This window comes from Neophocaena asiaeorientalis, unplaced genomic scaffold, assembly GCF_003031525.2.
Source record: "Neophocaena asiaeorientalis asiaeorientalis breed wild unplaced genomic scaffold, Neophocaena_asiaeorientalis_V1.1 scaffold29, whole genome shotgun sequence".
In the NCBI taxonomy this organism is placed as follows: Eukaryota; Metazoa; Chordata; class Mammalia; order Artiodactyla; family Phocoenidae; genus Neophocaena; species Neophocaena asiaeorientalis.
Window position 1 is genome coordinate 2,643,831 of NW_020174423.1, and position 24,550 is coordinate 2,668,380.

The 24,550-nt window shown below is 37.1% G+C and overlaps 1 protein-coding gene across 1 annotated transcript in view; it reads right to left on the reverse strand.

Moving 5' to 3' along the window:
- The window catches only part of SPAG1 (sperm associated antigen 1), a 93,840-nt gene that overhangs the window by 43,421 nt on the left and 25,869 nt on the right, over positions 1 to 24,550 (reverse strand). Inside the window, exons 9-11 of the mRNA XM_024756572.1 lie at positions 24,360 to 24,490; positions 21,086 to 21,192; positions 10,995 to 11,301 (exon numbers count right to left, since the gene is read on the reverse strand). Coding sequence (XP_024612340.1) covers positions 10,995 to 11,301; positions 21,086 to 21,192; positions 24,360 to 24,490 — 545 coding nt within the window. The remainder of the gene's footprint in view (positions 1 to 10,994; positions 11,302 to 21,085; positions 21,193 to 24,359; positions 24,491 to 24,550) is intronic.

Below are 24,550 nucleotides of genomic sequence, written 5' to 3' on the forward strand. Positions count from 1 at the left end.
CAAGACCCAGCTCCACTCAACGACCAGCAAACTCCAGTGCTGGACACCCTATGCCAAGAAACTAGCAAGATGTAACACAACGCCACCCACTACGAGAAAGGCTGCCTAAAATCATAATAAGGTCACAGACACACCAAAACACACCACCAGATGCGGAGCTGCCCACGAGAAAGACAAGATCCAGCCTCATCCACCAGAACACAGGCACCAGTCCCCTTCACCAGGAAGCCTAAACAACCCACTGAACCAACCTTAGCCACTGAGGGCAGACACCAAAAACAATGGGAATTACGAACCGGCAGCCTGCGAAAAGGAGACCCCGAACACAATAAGTTAAGCAAAATGAGAAGACAGAGAAACACACAGCACATGAAGGAGCAAGGTAAAAAACCCACCAGACCAAACAAATGAAGAAGAAATAGGCAGTCTACCTGAAAAAGAATTCAGAGTAATGATACTAAAGATGATCCAAAATATTGGAAATGGTATGGAGAAAATACAAGAAACGTTTAACAAGGACCTAAAAGAACTAAAGAGCAAACAAACGATGATGAACAACACAATAAATGAACTTAAAATTCTCTAGAAGGAATCAATAGTAGAATAACTGAGGAAGAAGAATGGATAAGTAACATGGAAGATAAAATAGTGGAAATAACTACTTCAGAGCAGAATAAAGAAAAAAAAAAATGAAATGAATTGAGGACAGTCTCAGAGACCTATGGGACAACATTAAACACACCAACATTCAAATTATAGGGGTCCCAGGAGAACAAAAGAAAACGAAAGGGACTGAGAAAATACCTGAAGACATTATAGTTGAAATTTCCCTAACGTGGGAAAGGAAATAGTTAATCAAGTCCAGGGAGTGCAGAGAGTCCGATACAGGACAAATGCAAGGAGAAACGTGCCAAGACACATATTAATCAAACTATCAAAAATTAAATACAAAGCAAAAATATTAAAAGCAGCAAATAACATACAAGGGACTCCCCATAAGGTTAACAGCTAATCTTTCAGCAGAAACTCTTCAAGCCAGAAGGGAGTGACAGGACATATTTAAAGTGATGAAAGGGAAAAAGCTACAATCAAGATTACTCTACCTGGCAAGAATGTCATTTAGATTTCATGGAGAAATTAAAATCCTTACAGACAAGCAAAAGCTAAGAGAATTCAGCACCACCAAACCAGCCTTACAACAAATGGTCAAGGAACTTCTCTAGGCAGGAAACAGAGGAGAAGGGAAAGACCTACACTAACAAACGCAAATTTTAGAAAATGGTAATAGGAACATACATATCGCTAATTACCTTAAATGTAAATGGATTAAATGCTCTAACCAAAAGACATAGACTGGCTGAATGTATAAAAAAACAAAACCCGTATATATGCTGTCTACAAGAGACCCACTTCAGACCTAGGGACACATACAGACTGAAAGTGAGGGGATGGAAAAATATCTTCCATGCAAATGGAAATCAAAAGTAAGCTGGAGTAGCAATTCTCATATCAGACAAAATAGACTTTAAAATTCAGACTATTACAAGAGACAAAGAAGGACACTACATAATGATCAAGGGCTCAATCCAAGAAGAAGATATAACAATTGTAAATATTTATGCACCCAACATAGGAGCACCTCAATACATAAGGCAAATGCTAACAGCCATAAAAGGGGAAATCGACAGTAACACAATCATAGTAGGGGACTTTAACACCCCACTTTCACCAATGGACAGATCATCCAAAATGAAAATAAGTAAGGAAACACAAGCTTTAAATGATACATTAAACAAGATGGACTTAATTGATATTTATAGGACATTCCTATCAAAAACAAGAAAATAAACTTTCTTCTCAAGTGCTCATGGAACATTCTCCAGGATAGATCATATCCTGGGTCACAAATCAAGCCTTGGTAAATTTAAGAAAATTGAAATCATATCAAGAAACTTTTCTGACCAAAATACTATGAGACTAGATATCAATTACAGGAAAAAATCTGTAAAAAATACAAACACATGGAGGCTAAACAACACACTGCTTAATAACCAAGAGATCACTGAAGAAATCAAAGTGGAAATCAAAAAAATACCTAGAAATGGGCTTCCCTGGTGGCACAGTGGTTGGGAGTCCGCCTGCAGATGCATGGGACATGGGTTCGAAGGCCCCCTTTTTGAAAAAAAAAAAAAAAAAAAAAACCTAGAAACAAATGACAATGAAAACACGATGACACTAAACTACTATGGGATGCAGCAAAATCAGTACTAAGAGGGAAGTTTATAGTAATACAATACTACCTTAAGAAACAAGAAACATCTCAAAGAAACAACCTAACTTTACACCTGAAGAGATTAGAGAAGGAAGAACAAAATACCCCCAAAATTAGCAGAAGGAAAGAAATCATAAAGATCAGATCAGAAATAAATGAAAAAGAAATGAAGGAAACGATAGCAAAGATCAATAAAACTAAAAGCTGGTTCTTTGAGAAAATAAACAAAATTGATAATCCATTAGCCAGACTCATCTAGAAAAAAAGGGAGAACACTAAAATCGATAGAATTAGAAATGAAAAAGAAGAAGTAACAACTGACACGGCAGAAATACAAAGGATCATGAGAGATTACTACAGGGAAATATATGCCAATAAAAAGGACAACCTGGAAGAAATGGACAAATTCTTAGAAAAGCACAACCTTCTGAGACTGAACCAGGCAGAAATAGAAAATATAAACAGACCAATCACAAGCACTGAAATTGAAACCGTGATTAAAAATCTTCCAACAAACAAAAGCCCAGGACCAGATGGCTTCACAGGAAAATTCTATCAAACATTTATAGAAGAGGTAACACCTATTCTCCAGAGGGAAAAACACTCCCAAACTCATTCTACAAGGCCACCATCACCCTGATACCAAAACCAGACAAAGATGTGACAAAGAAAGAAAACTACAGGCCAATATCACTGATGAACACAGATGCAAAAATCCTCAACAAAATACTAGCAAACAGAATCCGACAGCACATTAAAAGTATCATACACCATGATCATACACATACACATACAAAAGTATCATACACCATGATCAAGTTGGGTTATCCCAGGAATGCAAGGATTCTTCTATATACGCAAATCAATCAATGTGATACACCATATTAACAAATTGAAGGAGAAAAACCATAGGACCATCTCAACAGATGCAGAAAAAGCTATCAACAAAATTCAACACGCATTTATGATAAAAACCCTCCAAAAGTAAGCATAGATGGAACTTATCTCAACATAATAAAGGCCATACATGACAAACCCACAGCCAACGTCATCCTCAATGGTGAAGAACTGAAACCATTTCCACTAAGATCAGGAACAAGACAAGGTTGCCCACCCTCACCACTATTATTCATAGTTTTGGAGTTTTAGCCACAGCAATCAGAGAAGAAAAAGAAATAAAAGGAATCCATATGGGTAAAGAAGAAGTAAAGCTTTCACTGTTTGCAGATGACATGATACTATACATAGAGAATCCTAAAGATGCTACCAGAAAACTGCTAGAGCTAATCAATGAGTTTGGTAAAGTAGCAGGATATAAAATTAATGCACAGAAATCTCTTGCATTCCTATACACTAATGAAAAATCTAAGGAAACACTCCCATTTACCATGGCAACAAAAGAATAAAACACCTAGGAATAAACCTACTTAAGGAGAGAAAAGACCTCTGTGCAGAAAACTATAAGACACTGATGAAAGAAATTAAAGATGCTACAAATAGATGGAGAGATATACCATGTTCTTGGATTGGAAGAATCAACATTGTGAAAATGACTATACTACCAAAGCAATCTACAGATTCAATGCAATTCCTATCAAACTACCACTGGCATTTTTCACAGAACCTGAACAAAAAATTGCACAATTTGTAATGGAAACACAAAAGACCCCAAATAGCCAAAGCAATTTTGAGAAAGAAAAACGGAGCTGGAGGAATCAGGCTCTCTGACTTCAGACTATACTACAAAGCTACAGTAAATAAGAGTATGGTACTGGCACAAAATCAGAAATATAGATCAATGGAACAGGATAGAAAGCCCAGAGATAAACCCATGCACATACGGTGACCTTATCTTTCACAAAGGAGGCAAGAACATACAATGGAGAAAAGACAGCCTCTTCAATAAGTGGTGCTGGGAAACTGGGCAGCTACATGTAAAAATAAACGAAATTAGAACACTCCCTAACACCATACACAAAAATAAACTCAAAATGGATTAAAGACCCAAATGTAAGGCAAAACACTATAAAACTCTTAGAGGAAAACATAGGCAGAACACTCTATGACATAAATCACAGCAAGATCCTTTTTGACCCACCTCCTAAAGAAATGGAAATAAAAACAAAAATAAACAAATGGGGCCTAATGAAACTTAAAAGCTTTTGCACAGCAAAGGAAACCATAAACAAGACCAAAAGACAACCCTCAGAATGGGAGAAAATATTTGCTAATGAAGCAAATGACAAAGGATTAATCTCTAAAATTTACAAGCAGCTCATGCAGCTGAATATCAGAAAAACAAGCAACCCAATCCAAAAATGGGCAGGACCTAAACAGACATTTCTCCAAAGAAGATATACATATTGCCAACAAACACATGAAAGAATGCTTTACATCAGTAATCATCAGAGTAATGCAAATCAAAACTACCATGAGGTATCACCTCACACCAGTCAGAATGGCCATCATCAAAAAATCTACAAACAATAAATGCTGGAGAGGGTGTGGAGAAAAGGGAACCCTCTTGCACTGTTGGTGGGAATGTAAATTGATACAGCCACTATGGAGAACAGTATGGAGGTTCCTTAAAAAACTACAAATAGAACTACCATATGACCCAGCAATCCCACTACTGGGCATAAACCCTGAGAAAACCGTATTTCAAAAAGAGTCATGTACCACAGTGTTCATTGCAGCTCTATTTACAATAGCCAGGACTTGGAAGCAACCTAAGTGTCCATCGACAGATGAATGGATAAACAAGATGTGGCACATATATACAATGGAATATTACTCAGCCATAAAAAGAAACAAAATTGAGTTACTTGTAGTGAAGTGGATGGACCTAGAGTCTGTCATACAGAGTGAAGTAAGTCAGAAACAGAAAAACAAATACCATATGCTAACACATATATGGAATCTAAAAAAAAAAAAAAGGTTTTGAAGAACCTAGGGGCAGGACAGGAATAAAGACGCAGCCCTACTAGAGAATGGATTTGAGGACATGGGGAGGGGTAAGGGGTAAGCTGGGACAAAGTGAGAGAGTGGCATGGACATATATATACTACCAAATATAAAATCAATAGCTAGTGGATAGCAGCCGCATAGCACAGGGAGATCAACTCTGTGCTTTGTGACCACTTAGAGGAGTGGGATAGGGAGGGTGGGAGGGAGATGCAAGAGGGAAGAGATATGGGGCTATATGTATATGTATAACTGATTCACTGTGTTATAAAGCAGAAACTAACACAGCATTGTAAAGCAATTATACTCCAATAAAGATATTTTTTAAAAAAGCTGAGAAAAATCAATGAAACATTTGAAAAAATCAGTAACATTGATAAACCTCGAACTAGACTGACAAACAAAAAAGAGAAAACACAAATCGCCACTCTCAGGAAGAGAGGATATCACTACAGGTCAATCAGACATTAAAGATATAATAAGGGAGTACTATGAACTGTGCTTATAAATTCAACAACTTGGATGAAATGGACCAATTTTTTGGAAACTACTAAACTCAGGATTCACTGAAGAAAAACACAGATAACCTAAACAGTTGTATGTCTACTAAAGAAATTAAATTTGTAATTTTAAGTCTTTCACAAAAGAACCTCCAGGACCAGATGATTTCACTGGCAAATTCTACCAAATTTTAAAAGAAGTAATATCAATTCTACGCAATCTCTTTCAGAAAACAGAAGTGGTGGAAGCACATTCCAGCTCCCAACTTTTCTGACGTTGCCATTATCCTGATACCAAAACCAGACATGTACAGTACAAAAAAAAAAGAAAAACTGTAGTCCAATGTCTCATGAACATAGATGCAAAACTCCTCAACAAGATAATAACAGACAAAATCCTGAAAAGAATAATACATGATGATGGGGTTTATCCCAAGAATTCAAGGCTAGCTCAACTTTTGAAAATCAATCAACATAATCCAATAGACTAACAGATTACAGAAGAAAAACCACATGATCAAATCAATTTCTGCAGAAAAAGTATTTGAAAAGTTTACATCAATTTGAGATGAAAAGTTCACATCAATTTGAGATTAAAAGTCACAGTCATGTAGAAATAGAAAGTTACTTCCTTAATTTGATGAAGCCCATCTCTCAAAAACCCACAGTTAACAGAAAACTTAATGACGGAAGACTGAATGCTTGCCCTCTAAGATTAAGAACAAAGCTCATGGTTGTTCACTCTCACCATGTTTATTCAACACCATAGCCCTTAGCCAGTTCAATAAAGTAAGAAAAAGCAAGAAAAGAGGTATAGATTGGAAATTAGAAAAATAAAACTGTTCATATCTGCAGACCATGTAATTGTCTATGAAAAAAATTCCAAGGAGTCTACAAAAAGAATCCTGGAACTTATCAGTGAGTTAGCAAGACTGCAAGATACAAGGTCAACATATTTTTTAAAATAAATGATATTTTCATATTCTAGCAATGAACAATTCAATTTTCAATTTTCTGAAATTAAAAAAATACTCTTTACAATAGCTCCAAAAAATCGAAATACTTAAGTATAAATTTGTCAAAGTATGTGCAGTATCTGTGTGCTGAAAACTTAAAAAAACACTAATGAAATAAATCAAAGAAGACCTAAATAAGTGGAGAGATATACCATGTTCATGGATTGGAAAAATCCATATAGTTACAATGTCATTTCTTCCCTATATTGATTTATAAATTCAATGCAGTTCCAATCAAATTCCCAGCATGACTTTTTCTTAGGTATAAAAGAACTGATTCAACTACCTCATATTTGCTGTCCAATTATAGTGTACTATATACTATAGTGATATACAGTGGGAAATTCCCTGTGTTTTGCAGTGAGTAGAAATATAGATTTTAGTAATATAACAAAAAGGCTTGTGGTAAAATAGTCATCAAATATATGTGACTGTTAAGTGATTTTATGTAATAAAGGAATATACTTGAATATTAAGAGAAGTTGGAGGAATGCAGCATGTGAAAAATAAAATGTAATTGAAAAAACCTGATTTTAAAACTATGTGAAAGGCAAAGGAACTAGAATAGCCAAACTATTTTGAAAAAAAAAACATAAAGCTGAAGGAATCACACTACCTGATTTTAAGACTTACTATAAAACTACAGCACTCGAGATAGTGTGGTATTGACAAAGGGACAGACACATATGTCAGTGGAAAACAACTGAACCCAGCGTTAGATTCTATTGGCTACACAAATATGGCCAACTGATTTTTTTTTACAAAGGTGCAAAGACAGTTCAAAGGAGTAAGGATAGTTTTCATCAAATGGTTTTGGAACAACTGGACATCCATATGCAAAAAAGTGAAACTCAATCTAATCCTCACACTTCATAGAAAAATTAACTCAGTATGGCTAAGTGAAATAAGTCAGACAGAGAAAGATGAACACCACATGATCTCATTTATATGTGGAATCTAAAAAGAAAAACCAAACCGAGCTCATAGAGAACAGACTGATAGTTGCCAGAGGTGTATCTGTGTGTGTGTGTGTGTGTGTTTCTGTGTGTGTGTGTACATGTGCACACGTGTGCAATGGGTGAAGGGAGTCAAAAGGCACAAACTTCCAGTTATAAAATAAGTCATGGGGATGTAATGTACAGCATAGTGACTAGAGTTAATAATACTCTATTATATATTTGAAACTTGCTAAAAGAGATCTTAAAAGTTCTCATCACAAGAAAAAAATTTTTTAACTATGTATGGTGATGGTTTTTAACTAGACTTATTGTGGCAATTACTTCACAATATATACAACTATTGAATCATGTTGTACACCTGAAACTAATAGAATGTTATATGTCAGTTATATCTCAATAAAAAAATTAACTCAGAATGGTACATAAGTATAAAACTATGGAACTTTTAAAGGAAAACAGGAGAAAATCCTCATGATTTTAGCTTAGTCAAAGCATTAAGATATGACACCAAATCACCAGCCCATTAAAAATTTTTGATAAACTGGACTCTAATCAAACTAATACCCTTTTTTTCTGTGAAAGACACTGATAAAAGAATGAGAAAAAACAAGCCACAAATAGGGAAAAAATATTTGCAGATCTCACATCTAACAAAGGACTTGTATCAAAAATATGAAAAGAACTCTCAAAATTCAACAGTAAGAAATCAACAACCCAACTTTAAAAACTGGTGGAATAATTTCAACAGATACTTTACCAAAAGTGATATAGACATGGCAAATAAGCACAAGAAAAAATGTTCAACATCACTAGCCAATAGTAAAATGTAAATTAAAACCACAGTGAGAAACCACTATACACCTAATAAAATGGCTAAAAATTTTTTTCAAATAAAATACCAAATGCTGGCAAGAATGTGAAACAGCTAGAACTCTCATGTGTTGCTAATGGGAATGAAAAATGGTACCACCATTCTGGAAAAACAGTCTGGAGATTTTTTATAAAGTTAAACATACACTTGCCACATGACCCAGCAGTCCCACTCTTGGTATTTACCCCAGAGAAATGAAAACGTACGTTCACCCAAAAACCTGTGCATGAATATTAATAGCAGCTCTATTCATAAATACCAAATACTGGAAAAAACCTAAATGTCCTTCAACAAATGAAAGGATAAACAAGCTGCAGTATATCCATATAATGGTGTATTACTCAGTAATAAAAAGGGATAAATCAAAGATACATGCAACTACATGAATGAATCTCAGTGACATTACACTAAGTGCAGGAAGCTAGTCTCAAAAGGTTATATACTCTCTGATTCCATTTATATGACATTCTGGAAAAGGTGAAACTACAGCAACAGAGGATAAATCAACGACCAAGGCTTGGGGTGATGGAAGGGTTTGGATAAAAGGAAAGCAAAAAGATGTGTTCTTTTTTGCCTTCCTTTTAGCCAACAATTTGTGATAAAATTGTTCTGGATCCTGATGGTGGTGGCTGTTACATGAAATTATACACGTGTTACAACTGTATACCAAAAAGTCCATTTTTACTATATGTAAATTTTAAAAAATAATTTAAAAATAGTGGCAATTGATAGAGTTTATATTATATCTTGTTCCAGATAAGATTTTAAATGATTTCCTTTAATTGTAAGATGCTTGGCTAATTATCTTAAGCTAAATATAAACATAAGAAAAACATTTGCTCCCAGAACTTGCTTAAAGGTGAGCCTCAATCGGGACTTCCCTGGGTGGCACAGTGGTTAAGAATCCGCCTGCCAATGCAAGGGACACGGGTTCAATCCCTGGTCCGGGAGGATCCCACATGCCGTGGAGCAGCTAAACCCGTGCGCGGCAACTACTGAGCCTGCGCTCTGGAGCCGGCAAGCCACAATTACTGAGCCCGTGTGCCACAACTACTGAAGCCTGTGTGCCTAGAGCCCATGCTTGGCAACAAGAGAAGCCGCCACAATGAAAAGCCCATGCACCGCAATGAAGAGGAGCCCACGCTCACCGCAACTAAAGAAAGCCCGCATGCAGCAACAAAGACCCAACACAGCCAAAAATAAATAAATAAATAAATTTATTTAAGGAAAAAAAGGTGAGCCTCAATCCTTGAAAAGCTGCTTACCTTAAACTCTCCTTTTTATCCCTTTGATGCTCTCACTTTCTTTTCCATCTTTCTTGGGTGCTCTACTCTGCCTCATCTCTTTCCCCCTTCTTTTCTGTGCTTTTGTCTTTATCCTAGCTTAACTGATCATATTTTAAGCTGATGTATATATTTTACACTATATATTTTGCCACGAATGAAAACAAACTTATACTCCTTGTTCTTTCTTTAAAGTTGAATGACTTGAACATTTTATATTTCCCTAAAATAAAATATTCTGTCAAATTACTTAAAGTTGGTTTTTACCTGTGAATGATTTTCAGAGCTGACATTTCCCCTTCAGTTGCTCAGGGGCTCTCAAGAAAAAAGAAAAACTTTTCTCCCCTGGTCAAATGAAAAGGCAGATTTTTTCCCCTTAAAGTTGATGTAATTTTCATTGTCTTATATTATGAAGATTAAGCTTTATATAGTCTAGATTTTTTTTTTAATTACATCAAAAGTGAAATTGCATTTTTTTAAAAAAAATTGAGAGGCACGCATAGCTACAGGGCATTCCAACAGTGCATTCATTTTTAGGCAAACAACCCCTTTGAAGCCAACATATTTGTTTGCAACCAAGTAGCTATATATAAAACAATCATCTAAGAGATGGACATAGGTTAACTTGCAAATGGTTGGTGTCACAGAGGCAGCCATTTGTGTTTAAAGGTGATAATCAGGAATTAAATTGAGCACTAGAAAAGATGTCAGATTATGAAGAAAAATGGGTTTGGGAGATTGTATTAAGAAAAAGATTTTTTTTACGGTATGCAGGCCTCTCACTGTTGTGGCCTCTCCCTTTGCAGGGCACAGGCTCCAGACGCGCAGGCCCAGCGGCCATGGCTCATGGGCCTAGCCACTCCGCAGCATGTGGGATCTTCCCGGACCAGGGCACGAACCCGTGTCCCCTACATCAGCAGGCAGACTCTCAACCACTGTGCCACCAGGGAAGCCCCAAGAAAAAGATTTTAACTAGACTTATCGTGGTGATAATTTCACAATACATACAAATATTGAATCATTATGTTGTACAACTGAAACTAACATAATGTTATAAGTCAATTATACCGCAATAAGAAAAGGAAAGAAAAAGAAATGAGCTGTGTTAAGAAAAAGATGAAGGAAAAACCTGCTTGTAGACTTACAAGGTAAAGGCTAGAAAAATTTGGTAGACTAAGAATTTCTGTACAAAGAGAAAATTTGAGCCAGCTCATCATATAACAAGATAGGGTTGTGGTTTTTTTTTTGCATAAACCAAAGAGAAAAGATGTCTTACTGTTATCTCCAATGCCATCTTCATGTTTTCTTCCACTGTCCTTTTCATTTTCATCTTCTGAGTTTTCTACTTCCTGAATAACCATCCTTTTTCCTTTGGTTTGAGTCTCAGATGCAGGTTCAGAATTTTTCAGATCTCTTTCAACCTCTAACAAGGTTTTCTGAAACATAATCGCCACATTAAAGAAAACTTTTTCCTTTAGTAAAAAGTATAACCATTCTTGCAGGTAAGAATATCAAGATATTAAAAAATGAATAAAGATAACTAAGATAAAGCTTCTTATGGTGGTCTTTTTCTTTTCAAACAACTTCACTGCTTTGTCTGATTAGAACTATACATGTCCACTGTAAAAAACTTAAAGCATAACAAGTATAAAAGAAGGAAGAAAAAAATCATCTGAAATCCTGCCACTCAGATAAACTATTGACATTCTGATGATCATCTTCCTGGATATATTTGTATGCAGATACAAACAGAGGTGTCCAGTTTTATACAAATTAAACCATACTATACATGTTTTTTTAAGAGTCATGTTGAAAGTTCTTTAATATTTTATGCCAACTAGAAAATTTTAAAAATATATCAAACCATTTTGCTTCCTTCCTCATCTTTAACACCTTACTGAGGTATAATTGACATAAACTGCACATACTTAAAGAGCACAAGTTTTAATAGATTTTGATGTAATAATAAACATATCCACCATTCACAAAACATTTCTTCCTATCTTTTTGTTATGATTCCCTTTTGCTCATCCCTGCAACCACTGTTCTTTCTGTTACGATAGATTAGTTTGTATTTTCCAGTTTTTTATATAAGTAGAATCATAATACATATACTCTTTTTGTCTGGCTTCTTTCACTTAGCATAATTATTTTGAAATTTATCCATGTCTTATGAACCTATTAGTTCATTCCCTTTTATTGTTCAGTAGTATTCTATTATATGCTTACAAAATGATTTAGCCATTCACCTATTGATGGACATTTTAGGCTATTTTCAGTTTTTGGCAATTACAAATGAAGCCATTATAAACATTCGTGCTTAAATCTTTGTATGGACATATGCTTGTATTTTTCTTGGTGAATACTCGGAGTGGAATGACTGGGTCATGCAGTAGGCGTATGATTGTTTTGTTTAACTTTTTACCTGTATTCCAAAGCAGTGGGATCATTTTATATTCCCAAGTTTCAGTTCTCCCACATGCCCACCAACACTTAGTATGGTCAATCATTTTCATTTTAGCTGTCTAACAGGTTTGTAGTGGTATCTCTTGTGGTTTTATGTTTCTCTAATGACTAATGACATTGAGCATCTTTTCATGTGCTTATTTTCCACTCACGTAACTTTTGGTGACGTGTCTGATCAAATATCTTGCTTATTTTTCTTCAACCTGTTTGTTTTCTTATTATTGAGTTTTTAAAGTTCTGTATATATTCAGGACACAAGCCCTTTGTTGGATACATGATTGCAAATATTTTCCCCCAGTCTATGGCTTGTCTTTTTATTCTTCTGATAAAATAAATAAAAACTTTTTAATTTTGATGAAGCCCAATTATCAACTTTTTATAGATTATGCCTCTGTGTCACACCTAAGGAATATTTGTCTCATCCAAGGTCATAAAGATTTTCTCTTATGTTTTCTTCTAGAACTGTCATACTCCAAGTTTTATATTAAGGTATATGATCCGCTTTGAGTTAATCTTTACATATGGTTAAGGTAAAAATGTATTTGGTTAAGGTCTAAAGTTAATATGTAAACATGAACTTATGTTGGATAGTAAAATTAAAAGTGGTTTTCCTTGTTTCAATTTTTTTTTAGAATATTAAAATGCTAACTTTTTAATGAACATACCATTATAAAAAGGAAATACTATGGGGTCAAGATGTGTTCCTAAGCTGCACCCTAAACCTAATCCACTGAAATGCTGACTTGATAATTGCAGCTGATACAGTAGGGACATCAGCTGCCTCTCAGAAAGAGTTAGATAACCTGAAAGGTATGTGGAAACAGTGACAACTTATTGGTGGAAGACAGTTCTCCAGGGGTTTCCCATATTTCTGAATATATTGTAAGCAGAGGAGCTAAACCACCTTTGTTCTTTTTTTTAATTTGATTTATAACAACAGGAATTTATTTCTCAGTTCTGAAGACTGGGAAGTCCAAGTTTAAGGTGCTAGCAGATTTGGTTTCTGGTGAGGGCCTGCTTTCTGGTTCACAGACAGCTGTCTTCCTGCTGTATCTGCACTTGGTGAAAGGGACCTAGATTATCTTTTTAAGGATATTTGTACTGAGAACAGCCCTGGGAAATAGAGAATGCCCTATCTGGGCATTCTGCCGCTCACACGGAACTTGGTGGCCAGGGTAACAGACATGAGCTTCAAGCTTATCGGCTTGCCATGCCATGAGTAGCAAAGTCTTTTCTGCCTGACCCAGGAATCTTGTATATTCTTCTAGGCCACCTTGCTAATTTACATGTAGGGTAAACTCTCAGGCCCTTCACAGCTCTTGACACTTACCTCTACTCCTTAGGATTGAATACAGATCCCCTAAGTGCATATCTGAGTCAGTTTACTGTTAGGGATGCTATGGTTATCACGCAAACTAAGGAATAAACACTCTTTTATGGCCGTCAAGCTCATGCTTAATCCTACCTAGGAAAGTTCTACACCATTTGCATAATAAATTGAACTTGGCTCAAAGAAAAGAACTGCCTACAAAGCTTCAGGAAAGAGAAAATTATTTGTCCTTCAGGAGTAGGTTTATGATTTTGGACAATTTAAGAGCCAGCTTTCTTCCACTTCAAATAGATGTTAACACTGGGAATGTCTGAGATGTACCTCTCTCTCTTTTTTTTTTTAACATCTTTATTGGAGTATAATTGCTTTACAATGGTGTGTTAGTTTCTGCTTTATAACCAAGTGAATCAGCTATACATATAAATATATCCCCATATCTCTTCCCTCTTGCGACTCCCTCCCACCCTCCCTATCCCACCTTGCTAGGTGGTCACGAAGCACCAAGCTGATCTCCCTGTGCTATGCAGCTGCTTCCCATGAGCTATCGGTTTTACATTCGGTAGTGTATATATGTCCATGCCACTCTCTCACTTTGTCCCAGCTTCCCCTTCCCCCTCCCCGTGTCCTCAAGTCCATTCTCTGCATCCACCTCACTACAAATAACTCAATTTCGTTTCTTTTTGTGGCTGAGTAATATGCCACTGTTTATATGTGCCACATCTTCTTTATCCATTCACCTGTCAACGGACACTTACGTTGCTTCCATGTCCTAGCTACTGTAAATAGAGCTGCAATGAACATTGTGGTACATGACTGTTTTTTGAATTATGGTTTTCTCAGGGTATATGTCCAGTAGTGGGATTGCTGTGTCGTATGGTAGTTCTACTTTTAGTTTTTTAAGGAACCTCCATACTGTTCTCCATAGTGGCTGTATCAGTTTCCACTCCCACCAACAGTGCAAGAGGGTTCCCTTTTCTCCACACCCTCTCCAGCATTTGTTGTTTGTAGAATTTTTGATGATGCCCATTCTAACTGGTGTGAAGTGATACCTCACTGCAGTTTTGATTTGCATTTCTCTAATTAGTGATGTTGAGCAGCTTCTCATGTGCTTCTTGGCCATCTGTATATCTTCTTTGGAGAAATGTCTATTTAGGTCTTCTGCCCATTTGTGGATTGGGCTGTATGTTTTTTTGATATTGAGCTGCAAGAGCTGCTTGTAAATTTTGGAAATTAATCCTTTGTCAGTTGCTTCATTTGCAAATATTTTCTCCCATTCTGAGGGTTGTCTTTTCCTGCTATTTATGCTTTCCTTTGCTGTGCAAAAGCTTTTAAGTTTCATTAGGTCCCAATTTGTTTATTTTTGTTTTTATTTCCATTTCTCTAGGAGCTGGGTCAAAAAGGATCTTGCTATGATTTATATCATAGAGTGTTCTGCCTATGTTTTCCTCTAGGAGTTTTAGAGTGTCTGGCCTTACATTTAGGTCTTTAATCCATTTTGAGCTTATTTTTGTGGTGTTAGGGAGTCTTCTAATTTCATCCTTTTACATGTAGCTATCCAGTTTTCCCAGCACCATTTATTGAAGAGGCTTTCTTTTCTACATTGTATATTCTTGCCTCCTTTATCAAAAACAAGGTGACCATATGTGCTTGGGTTTATCTCTGGGCTTTCTATCCTGTTCCATCGATCTATATTTCTGTTTTTGTGCCAGTACAATACTGTACTGCTGTAGCTTTGTAGTATAGTCTGAAGTCAGGGAGCCTGATTCCTCCAGGTCCATTTTTCTTTCTCAAGATTGCTTTGGCTATACGGGATCTTTTGTGTTTTCATACAAATTGTGCAATTTTTTGTTCCAGTTCTGTGAAAATATGCCAGTGGTAGTGTGATAGGGGTTGCATTGAATCCGTAGATTGCTTTGGGTAGTATAGTCATTTTCACAATGTTGATTCTTCCAATCCAAGAACATGGTATATCTCTCCATCTATTTGTATCATCTTTAATTTCTTTCATCAGTGTGTTATAGTTTTCTGCATACAGGTCTTTTGTCTTCTTAGGTAGGTTTGTTCCTAGGTGTGTTATTCTTTTTGTTGCCATGGTAAATGGGAGTGTTTCCTTAATTTCTCTTTCGGATTTTTCATCATTAGTGTAAAAGAATGCAAGAGATTTCTGTGAATTAATTTTGTATCCTATTTTATCAAATTCATTGATTAGCTGTAGTAGTTTTCCAGTAGCATCTTTAGGATTCTCTATGTATAGTATCATATCATCTGCAAACAATGACAGCTTTATTTCTTTTCCAATATGGATTCCTTTTATTTCTTTTTCTTCTCTGATTGCTGTGGCTAAAACTTCCAAAACTATGTTGAATAAGAGTGGTGAGAGTGGGCATCCTTGTCTTGTTCCTGATCTTAGTGAAAATGGTTACAGTTTTTCACCATTGAGTATGATGTTGGCCATGGGTTTGTCATATATGGCCTTTATTATGCTGAGGTAAGTTCCATCTATGCCTACTTTCTGGAGGGTTTTTATCATAAATGGGTGCTGAATTTTGTTGAAAGCTTTTTCTGCATCTATTGAGATGATCATATCGTTTTTATTCTTCAATTTGTTAATATGGTGTATCACATTGATTAATTTGCATATATTGAAGGTTCCTTGCATTCCTGAGATAAACCCCACTTGTTCATGGTGTACAATCCTTTTAATGTGCTGTTGGATTGTTTGCTAGTATTTTGTTGACGATTTTTGGATCTATGTACATCAGTGATATTGGCCTGTAGTTTTCTTTGTGACTTCTTTGTCTGGTTTTGGTATCAGGGTGATGGTGGCCTCGTAGAATGAGTTTGAGAGTGTTCCTCCCTCTGCTATATTTTGGAAGAGTTTGACAAGGATAGGTGTTAGCTCTTCTATAAATGTTTGATAGAATTTTCTTGTGAAGCCATGTGGTCCTGGGCTTTTGTTTGTTGGAAGATTTTTAATCAGTTTCAATTTCAGTGCTTGTGATTGGTCTCTTTATATTTTCTATTTCTCCCTGTTTCAGTTTCAGAAGGTTGTGCTTTTCTAAGAATTTGTCCAGTTCTTCCAGGTTGTCCATTTTATTGACAGAGTTGCTTGTAGTAATCTCTCATGATCCTTTGTATTTCTGCAGTGTCAGTTGTTACTTCTCCTTTTTCATTTCTAATTCTATTGATTTGAGTCTTCTCCCTTTTTTTTGATGAGTCTGGCTAATGGTTTATCAATTTTGTTTTTCTTCTCAAAGAACAAGCTTTTAATTTTATTGATATTTGCTATTTTTTCCTTCATTTATTTTTCATTTATTTCTGATCTGATCTTTATGATTTCTTTTCTTCTGCTAACTTTGGGGGTTTTGGTTCTTCTTTCTCTAATTGCTTTAGGTGTAAAGTTAGGTTGTTTCTTTGAGATGTTTCTTGTTTCTCTTAAGGTAGTAGTGTATTGCTATAAACTTCCCTCTTAGTACTGATTTTGCTACATCCCATAGGTTTAGTGTCATAATGTTTTCATTGTCCTTTGTTTCTAGGTATTTTTTGATTTCCACTTTGATTTCTTCAGTGATCTCTTGGTTATTAAGAAGTGTATTGTTTAGCCTCCATGTGTTTGTATATTTTACAGATTTTTGCCTGTAATTATATCTAGTCTCATTGCATTGTGGTCGGAAAAGATACTTGATACGATTTCAATTTTCTTAAATTCACCAAGGCTTGATTTGTGACCCAAGATATGATCTATCCTGGAGAATGTTCCATGAACACTTGAGAAGAAAGTGTATTCTGTTGTTTTGGGATGGAATGTCCTATAAATATCAATTAAGTCCATCTTGTTTAATGTATCATTTAAAGCTTGTGTTTCCTTATTTATTTTCATTTTGGATGATCTGTCCATTGGTGAAAGTGGAGTGTTAACGTCCCCTACTATGATTGTGTTACTGTCGATTTCCCCTTTTATGGCTGTTAGCATTTGCCTTATGTATTGAGGTGCTCCTATGTTGGGTGCATAAATATTTACAATTGTTATATCTTCTTCTTGTATTGAGCCCTTGATCATTATGTAGTGTCCTTCTTTGTCTCTGGTAATAGTCTTTATTTTAAATTATATTTTGTCTGATATGAGAATTGCTACTCCAGCTTACTTTTGATTTCCATTTTCATGGAATATCTTTTTCCATCTCCTTTCAGTCTGTACGTGTCCTTAGGTCTGAAGTGGGTCTCTTGTAGACAGCATAAGTATGGGTCTTGTTTTTGTATTCATTCAGCCAGTCTATTTCTTTTGGTTGGAGCATTTAATCCATTTACATTTAAGGTAATTATTGATGTGTATGTTCCTATTAACATTTTCTAAATTTTTGTCATTTGTTATTGTAGGTCTTTTCCTTCTCCTGTGTTTCCTGCCTAGAAAAGTTCCTTGAGCATTTGTTGTAAAGCTTGTTTGGTGGTGCTGTATTCTCTTAGGTTCTGCTTGTCTGTAAAGGTTTTAATTTCTCTGTCGAATCTGAATGAGATCCTTGCTGGGTAGAGTAACCTTGGGTGTAGGTTTTTCCCTTTCATCACTTTAAATATGTCCTGCCACTCCCTTCTGGCTTGCAGAGTTTCTGCTGAAAGATCAGCTGTTAACCTTATGGGAGTCCCTTGTATGTTGTTGTTTTTCCCTTGATGCTCTTAATATTTTTTCTCTGTATTTAAATTTTGATAGTTTGATTAATATGTGTCTTGGCATGTTTCTCCTTGAATTTATCCTGTATGGGACTCTCTGCGCTTCCTGGAGTTGACTATTTTCTTTCCCATGTTAGGGAAGTTTTCAACTATAATCTCATCAAATATTTTCTCTCTTTTTCTCTTCTTTTTCAGGGACCTGTATAATTCGAATGTTGGTGCGTTTAATGTTGTCCCAGAGGTCTCTGAGACTGTCCTCAATTCTTTCCATTCTTTTTTCTTTATTCTGCTCTGCAGTAGTTATTTCCACTATTTTATCTTCCAGGTCACTTATCTGTTCTTCTTCCTCAGTTATTCTGCTATTGATTCCTTCTAGAGAATTTTAATTTCATTCATTGTGTTGTTCATCATCGTTTGTTTGCTCTTTAGTTCTTCTAGGTCCTTGTTAAACGTTTGTTGTAATTTCTCCATTCTTTTTCCAAAATTTTGGATCACCTTTACTATTATTATTCTGAATTCTTTTTCAGGTAGACTGCCTATTTCCTCTTCATTTGTTTGGTCTGGTGGGTTTTTACCTTGCTCCTTCATCTGATGTGTGTTTCTCTGTCTTCTCATTTTGCTTAACTTACTGTGTTTGGGGCCTCCTTTTTGCAGGGTGCAGATTTGTAGTTCCCATTGTTTTTGGTGTCTACACCCACTGGCTATGGTTGGTTCAGTGGGTTGTGTAGGCTTCCCTGTGGAGGGGGCTGGTGCCTGTGTTCTGGTGGATGAGGCTGGATCTTGTCTTTCTGGTGGGCAGATCTGCATCTGGTGGTGTGTTTTGGATTTTCTATGATCTGATTATGATTTTACGCAGCCTTTCTGCTAAAAGGTGGGGTTGTGTTCCTGCCTTGGTAGTTGTTTGGCATAGGGTGTACAGCACTGTTGCTTGCTGGTCGTTGAGTGGAGCTGTGTCTTGTCGTTGAGATGGAGATCTCTGGGATATTTTTGCTGTGATATTACATGGAGCTGGGAGGTCTGTGGTGGACCAATGTCCTGAACTCAGCCCTCCCACCTCAGAGGCACAGGCCTGACTCCCAGCCTGGTCACCAAGACCCTGTCATCCACACGGCTCAGAATAAAAGGGAGAAAAAAAGAAAGAAGGGAAGTAAAAAATAAATAAAATAAAGTTATAAAATAAAGAATAATTTTTAAAAATAAAAACAAAATTTGAAAATAATAAGAAAGAATGAAGAGAGCAACCAAACCAAAGAACAATTCCACCAATGATAACAGATGCTAAAAACTATACTAAAGAAAACTCCAAAAAACGGACAGACAGAACCCTAGGACAAATGGTAAAAGCAAAACTATACAGACAAAATCACAGAAGCATAAACATACACACTCACAAAAAGAGAAAAAGGAAAAAAAAAAAAAACATATATATATCATTGCTTCCAAAGTCCACTCCCTCAATTTGGGATGATTCATTGTCTATTCAGGTATTCCACAGATGCAGGTACATCAAGTTGATTGTGGAGATTTAATCCACTGCTCCTGAGGCTGCTGGGAGAGATTTCCCTTTCTCTTCTTTGTTTGCACAGCTCCTGGGGTTCACCTTTAGATTTGGCCCTGGCTCTGCATGTAAGTCGCCTGAGGGCATCTGTTCCCGCTCAGACAGGACAGGGTTAAAGGCTCTGGCTCCCTAAGGCCGGGGTCGGGCCGGGTACGGAATGTGGGGTAAGCCTGCGGTGGCAGAGCTGGTGTGATGTTGCAATAGCCTGAGGCGTGCCATGTGTTCTCCTGGGGAAGTTGTCCCTGGATCACAGGACCCTGGTAGTGGCAGGCTGCACAGGCTCCCAGGAGGGGAGGTGTGGATAGTGACCTGTGCTTGCACACAGGCTTCTTCGTGGCTGCGGCAGCAGCCTGAGCATTTCACGCCCGTCTCTGCGGTCCGCGCTGATAGCCACAGCTCATGCCCACCTCTGGAGCTTGTTTCAGCAGTGCTCTGAATCCCCTCTCCTTGTGCACCACGGAACGAGGCAAGAAAAAGTCTCTTGCCTCTTCGGCAGTTCCAGACTTTCCCCCCCAGACTCCCTCCCAGCTAGCTGTGGTGCAGTAGCCCCCTTCAGGCTATGTTCACATAGCCAACCCCAGTCCTCTCCCTGGGATCTGACCTCCAATGCCGGAGCCTCAGCTCCCAGCCCCCGCCCGCCCCGGCAGGTGAGCAGACAAGCCTCTCGGGCTGGTGAGTGCTGGTCAGCACCGATCCTCTGTGCAGGAATCTCTGCTTTGCCCTCCACACCCCTGTTGCTGCGCACTTCTCCATGGCCTAGAAGCTTCCCCCCTCCGCCATGTGCAGTCTCCGCCCACGAAGGGGCTTCCTAGTGTGTGGAAACCTTTCCTCCTTCACAGCTCCCTCCCACTGGTGCAGGTCCCTTCCCTATTCTTTTGTCCCTGCTTTTTCTTTTCTATTTTGCCCTACCCAGGTACGTGGGGAGTTTCTCGCCTTTTGGGAGGTCTGGGTTCTTCTGTCAGCGGTCAGTAGGTGTTCTGTAGGAGTTGTTCCACATGTAGATGTAGTTCTGATGTATCTGTGGGAAGGAAGGTGATCTCCGCATCTTACTCTTCCACCATCTTGAAGCTCCTCATACCTATTTCTTAAAGCTGTGTCCTAATCCTCAACATCATTTTTCCAGCAAGACTGATATCATTTTAACATAAATACAGAAATAGCAAACTATAGAATTAGGTGAGGTATCACTTTCTGTACTTACTTTGGCCAACTCATTATCAGGTTCAACAGCCAGTACTTTATTCAAATCTTTTATAGCTTCCTGGAGCTTGTTTTGATGTTTATACGTAGTGGCACGGCGCAGAAGAGCTGAAAATTTACCAAAATAAAAGACATACTTTAACATATGGCATTATGATTATAACACACTTTTCAAGTGTAAGTATATATGTAACATAGAACAGTTTAGAATGCGATTGTGCAAACTACATCAACTTCCAACGACCTGGCCCTCTGGGTGCTCCAGTCCCTGCCAGCTCCTCCAAGGGCTGAGAGACTCGGTACCTCACCCCTCAGAGGCACCATGCTGTGCTACAATAATGGGAAGGTCTTCACTAAACAGTAACATGCTCCTCCTTATAATCATCACTAGTATTATTTCCACTTTATGAACATTTAGAAAACCCTTCCTTTAAATTTAGTACATTACTGACCAGCACCTGACCCAGAATCTGGGCTGTTAGTGAAATCTCTATAGCACAGGGAACTGAAGGAATCCTGGTGATTATGTCAACTAGGTTCAGAAATTGAATACTTTAGCAATTTGTATGAGGGTTTTGTTTTTTTTTTTTTGTAGGTTACAATATCTAATTTGATCATTTTTTAATACTGAAATGAATGCCTTCCTAGTCCGATTGTTATTAACTATATAATGAGAGAATTTTGTGTAGTTAGACATGATTTTGAAAAGAATCAGTCTTGGTAATTCTGAAAAGTGAGATATTTATATCTGATTTAATACACTATTTTATTTTAGATTTTTTTTTTGATGTGGACCATTTTTAAAGTCTTTATGGAATTTGTTACAATAATGCTTCTGTTTTATGTTTTGGTTTTTTGGCCACAGGCATGTAGGATCTTAGCTTCCCAACCAGGCATTGAACCCACACCCCCTGCATTGGAATGTGAAGTCTTAACCACTGGATTGCCAGGGAAGTCCCAATATGCTATTTTAAAACATAAATTTCACTAGTTTGATTTTAGTCCTAGAATGAGCCACGAAAATCTAGAGGATAAATCATTTTATCATAAGTGTAATCAAAATTGTAGCATAAGTACAAGTTTAGCTTTTACTATTACCACTCAGATTTCAGAAGGGATTGTCCATAAAGAAATATTCATGATATAACAAATACCATTTTTAAAGACTTTTTACTTTGGAAAATACTTTAGATTTACATAAAGTTGCAAAGCTAATACAGATAGTTCTCATATACCTTCACCCAGCTTTCACTAATGCTAACATCTTATATAACGCCGGTATTTTTGCCAAAACTAAGAAAATAACATTGGTACAATACTGTCAACTAAACTACAGGCTTTCTTTGGATTTCACCAATTTCTCCACTAATGTCCTTTTTCTGTTCCAGGATGTAATCAAATACCACATTGCATTCAGAGCAATTATTTTTTGAGTAAAAAATAAAATTTTAAACAGGAAGATATTTATCCACTTAAGAAAACCTAAGACTTTTCAATGCTTTATGGCCATAATGATGGCCATAGTGGCTCTGTCAAATTTTTTTTTAAGTAGTGAAGATTCTGGTGCTTAAGGAATTATTCAATCAAGGAAGAATGAAAACAGAAGGCCATTCTACTGGCAGAAGAGTAGCACAGTGGTTGAATGTGGGCTCCTGATGTCTCATCCAGTGTTAAGTCCTGGCTCTGTCACTTACTAGCAGTGTGATCTTAGGTGAGTTGTTCAATCACTCTATGCCTCAGTGTCCTTTTGTAAAATGAGTGTGCTAATAATAGTACCTGCACATTTACTGAGCTGTTGTGAAAATTAATGGAGTTAATACATGTACTACATGGCACAGGGCCTGGCACAGTGATGGTGTGGGCCCATCAGGAGATCGTAAAACCTTTACCAGGCACCTGCCTAAAGCTGGGAGCCCACCGGTACTCTGTGATAGAGACAACCACAGGCACGGGAGAACTCTACTGGGGAAAGGAGAGCAATCCATTATGATGACAGTCAGTCTGATGCACTGGGATCTACCCTCAGCACAACCATGGTTTCTGCCCATCCATGTTTGTAGGCATGTGAAAAAAAAATTAAGTGGTTATATTTATCTGAATCCGTAAGTATTTAAAGAAATAGAATGAGTCTGTTATAACTTATGCCACTTCATTTTGGAATGACTCCCTGATAACAGAAAAGGAGAGTGGAGTCTGACTTGCATACTTCAGGCTTGGACCACAGCAAGGTGGTGCAGTCACTGAGACAGGAAATCAGAACACAGGACAGGTGTTGGTGGAAAGATGTAGTCAGTTTTAGACACATTTAATTTAAAATGTCTATGGACATCTAGGTGGAAAAGCCCACAAAGCAGCTGGGAGAAAGTTCTAGAGCTCTGGTGTGGACTTATTTTATTACATTAATAAATATTTTTAAATCTATATTAAATTATACTTAAATTTATTTTTGAATAAAAAGATACAGTTCAATAAGCCAGTCACAAAAAGATAAATACTGTATGATTTCATTCATATGACATACCTAAAATAATAAAATCACAGAAACAGAAAGTAGACTGGTGGTTGCCAGAGGCTGGGGTGGGTGGAGAGAATAGAGAGTTGCTGTTTAATGGGTGCACTTTCAGATTTTAAAAGTTCTGGAGATGGATGGTGGTGATGACTGCACAACAATATGAATGTATTTAATACCACCGAACTATTCACTTAAAAATGATTAAGGTGGTAAATTTTATGTTATGTCAATTTTACCACAATATAAAAAATTTGAAAGAAAAAAAAACACAAACCACAATTCAAATGCAAGCATGAGATATTTCTTTTAAAACACATGTACACTTTATTCAATCAGTCATCTGGGATTATTAGCTACTTCAATGCAAATAATTAGGAACTTAAATTCCAAGTTAAACTTGAAATTAAAAGTAACTTGAGGGGGGCTTCCCTGGTGGCGCAGTGGTTGAGAGTCCGCCTGCCGATGCAGGGGACACGGGTTCGTGCCCCGGTCCGGGAAGATCCCACATGCCGCGGAGCGGCTGGGCCCGTGAGCCATGGCCGCTGAGCCTGCGCGTCCGGAGCCTGTGCTCCGCAACGGGAGAGGCCACAACAGTGAGAGGCCCGCGTACCGCAAAAAAAAAAAAAGTAACTTGAGGAAGGTAATGATTCACATATAGAAATATGAGTTTATCTGAAATATTTTTAGTGTAAATATAAGTGTCTACAAATGGTCTTTAACAGATCCTGTTGCAAATTTAAAGGTATTCTATAAACACTTTTACCCTTTAAGTTCCCAGGTTCTAACTCCAAGACCTTTTCACAATCCTGAAAAGCACTATTCCAGTTCTGTAGTTTGAGTTCCGCTTGAGCGCGATTGTTATAGGCTGCTACTGTGGGAAGCACTGATATGCTCCTGTAAAAGAAACACTTAATGGCAACAAGCAGATGACAGGAAAACATAAGATAGAGAAAC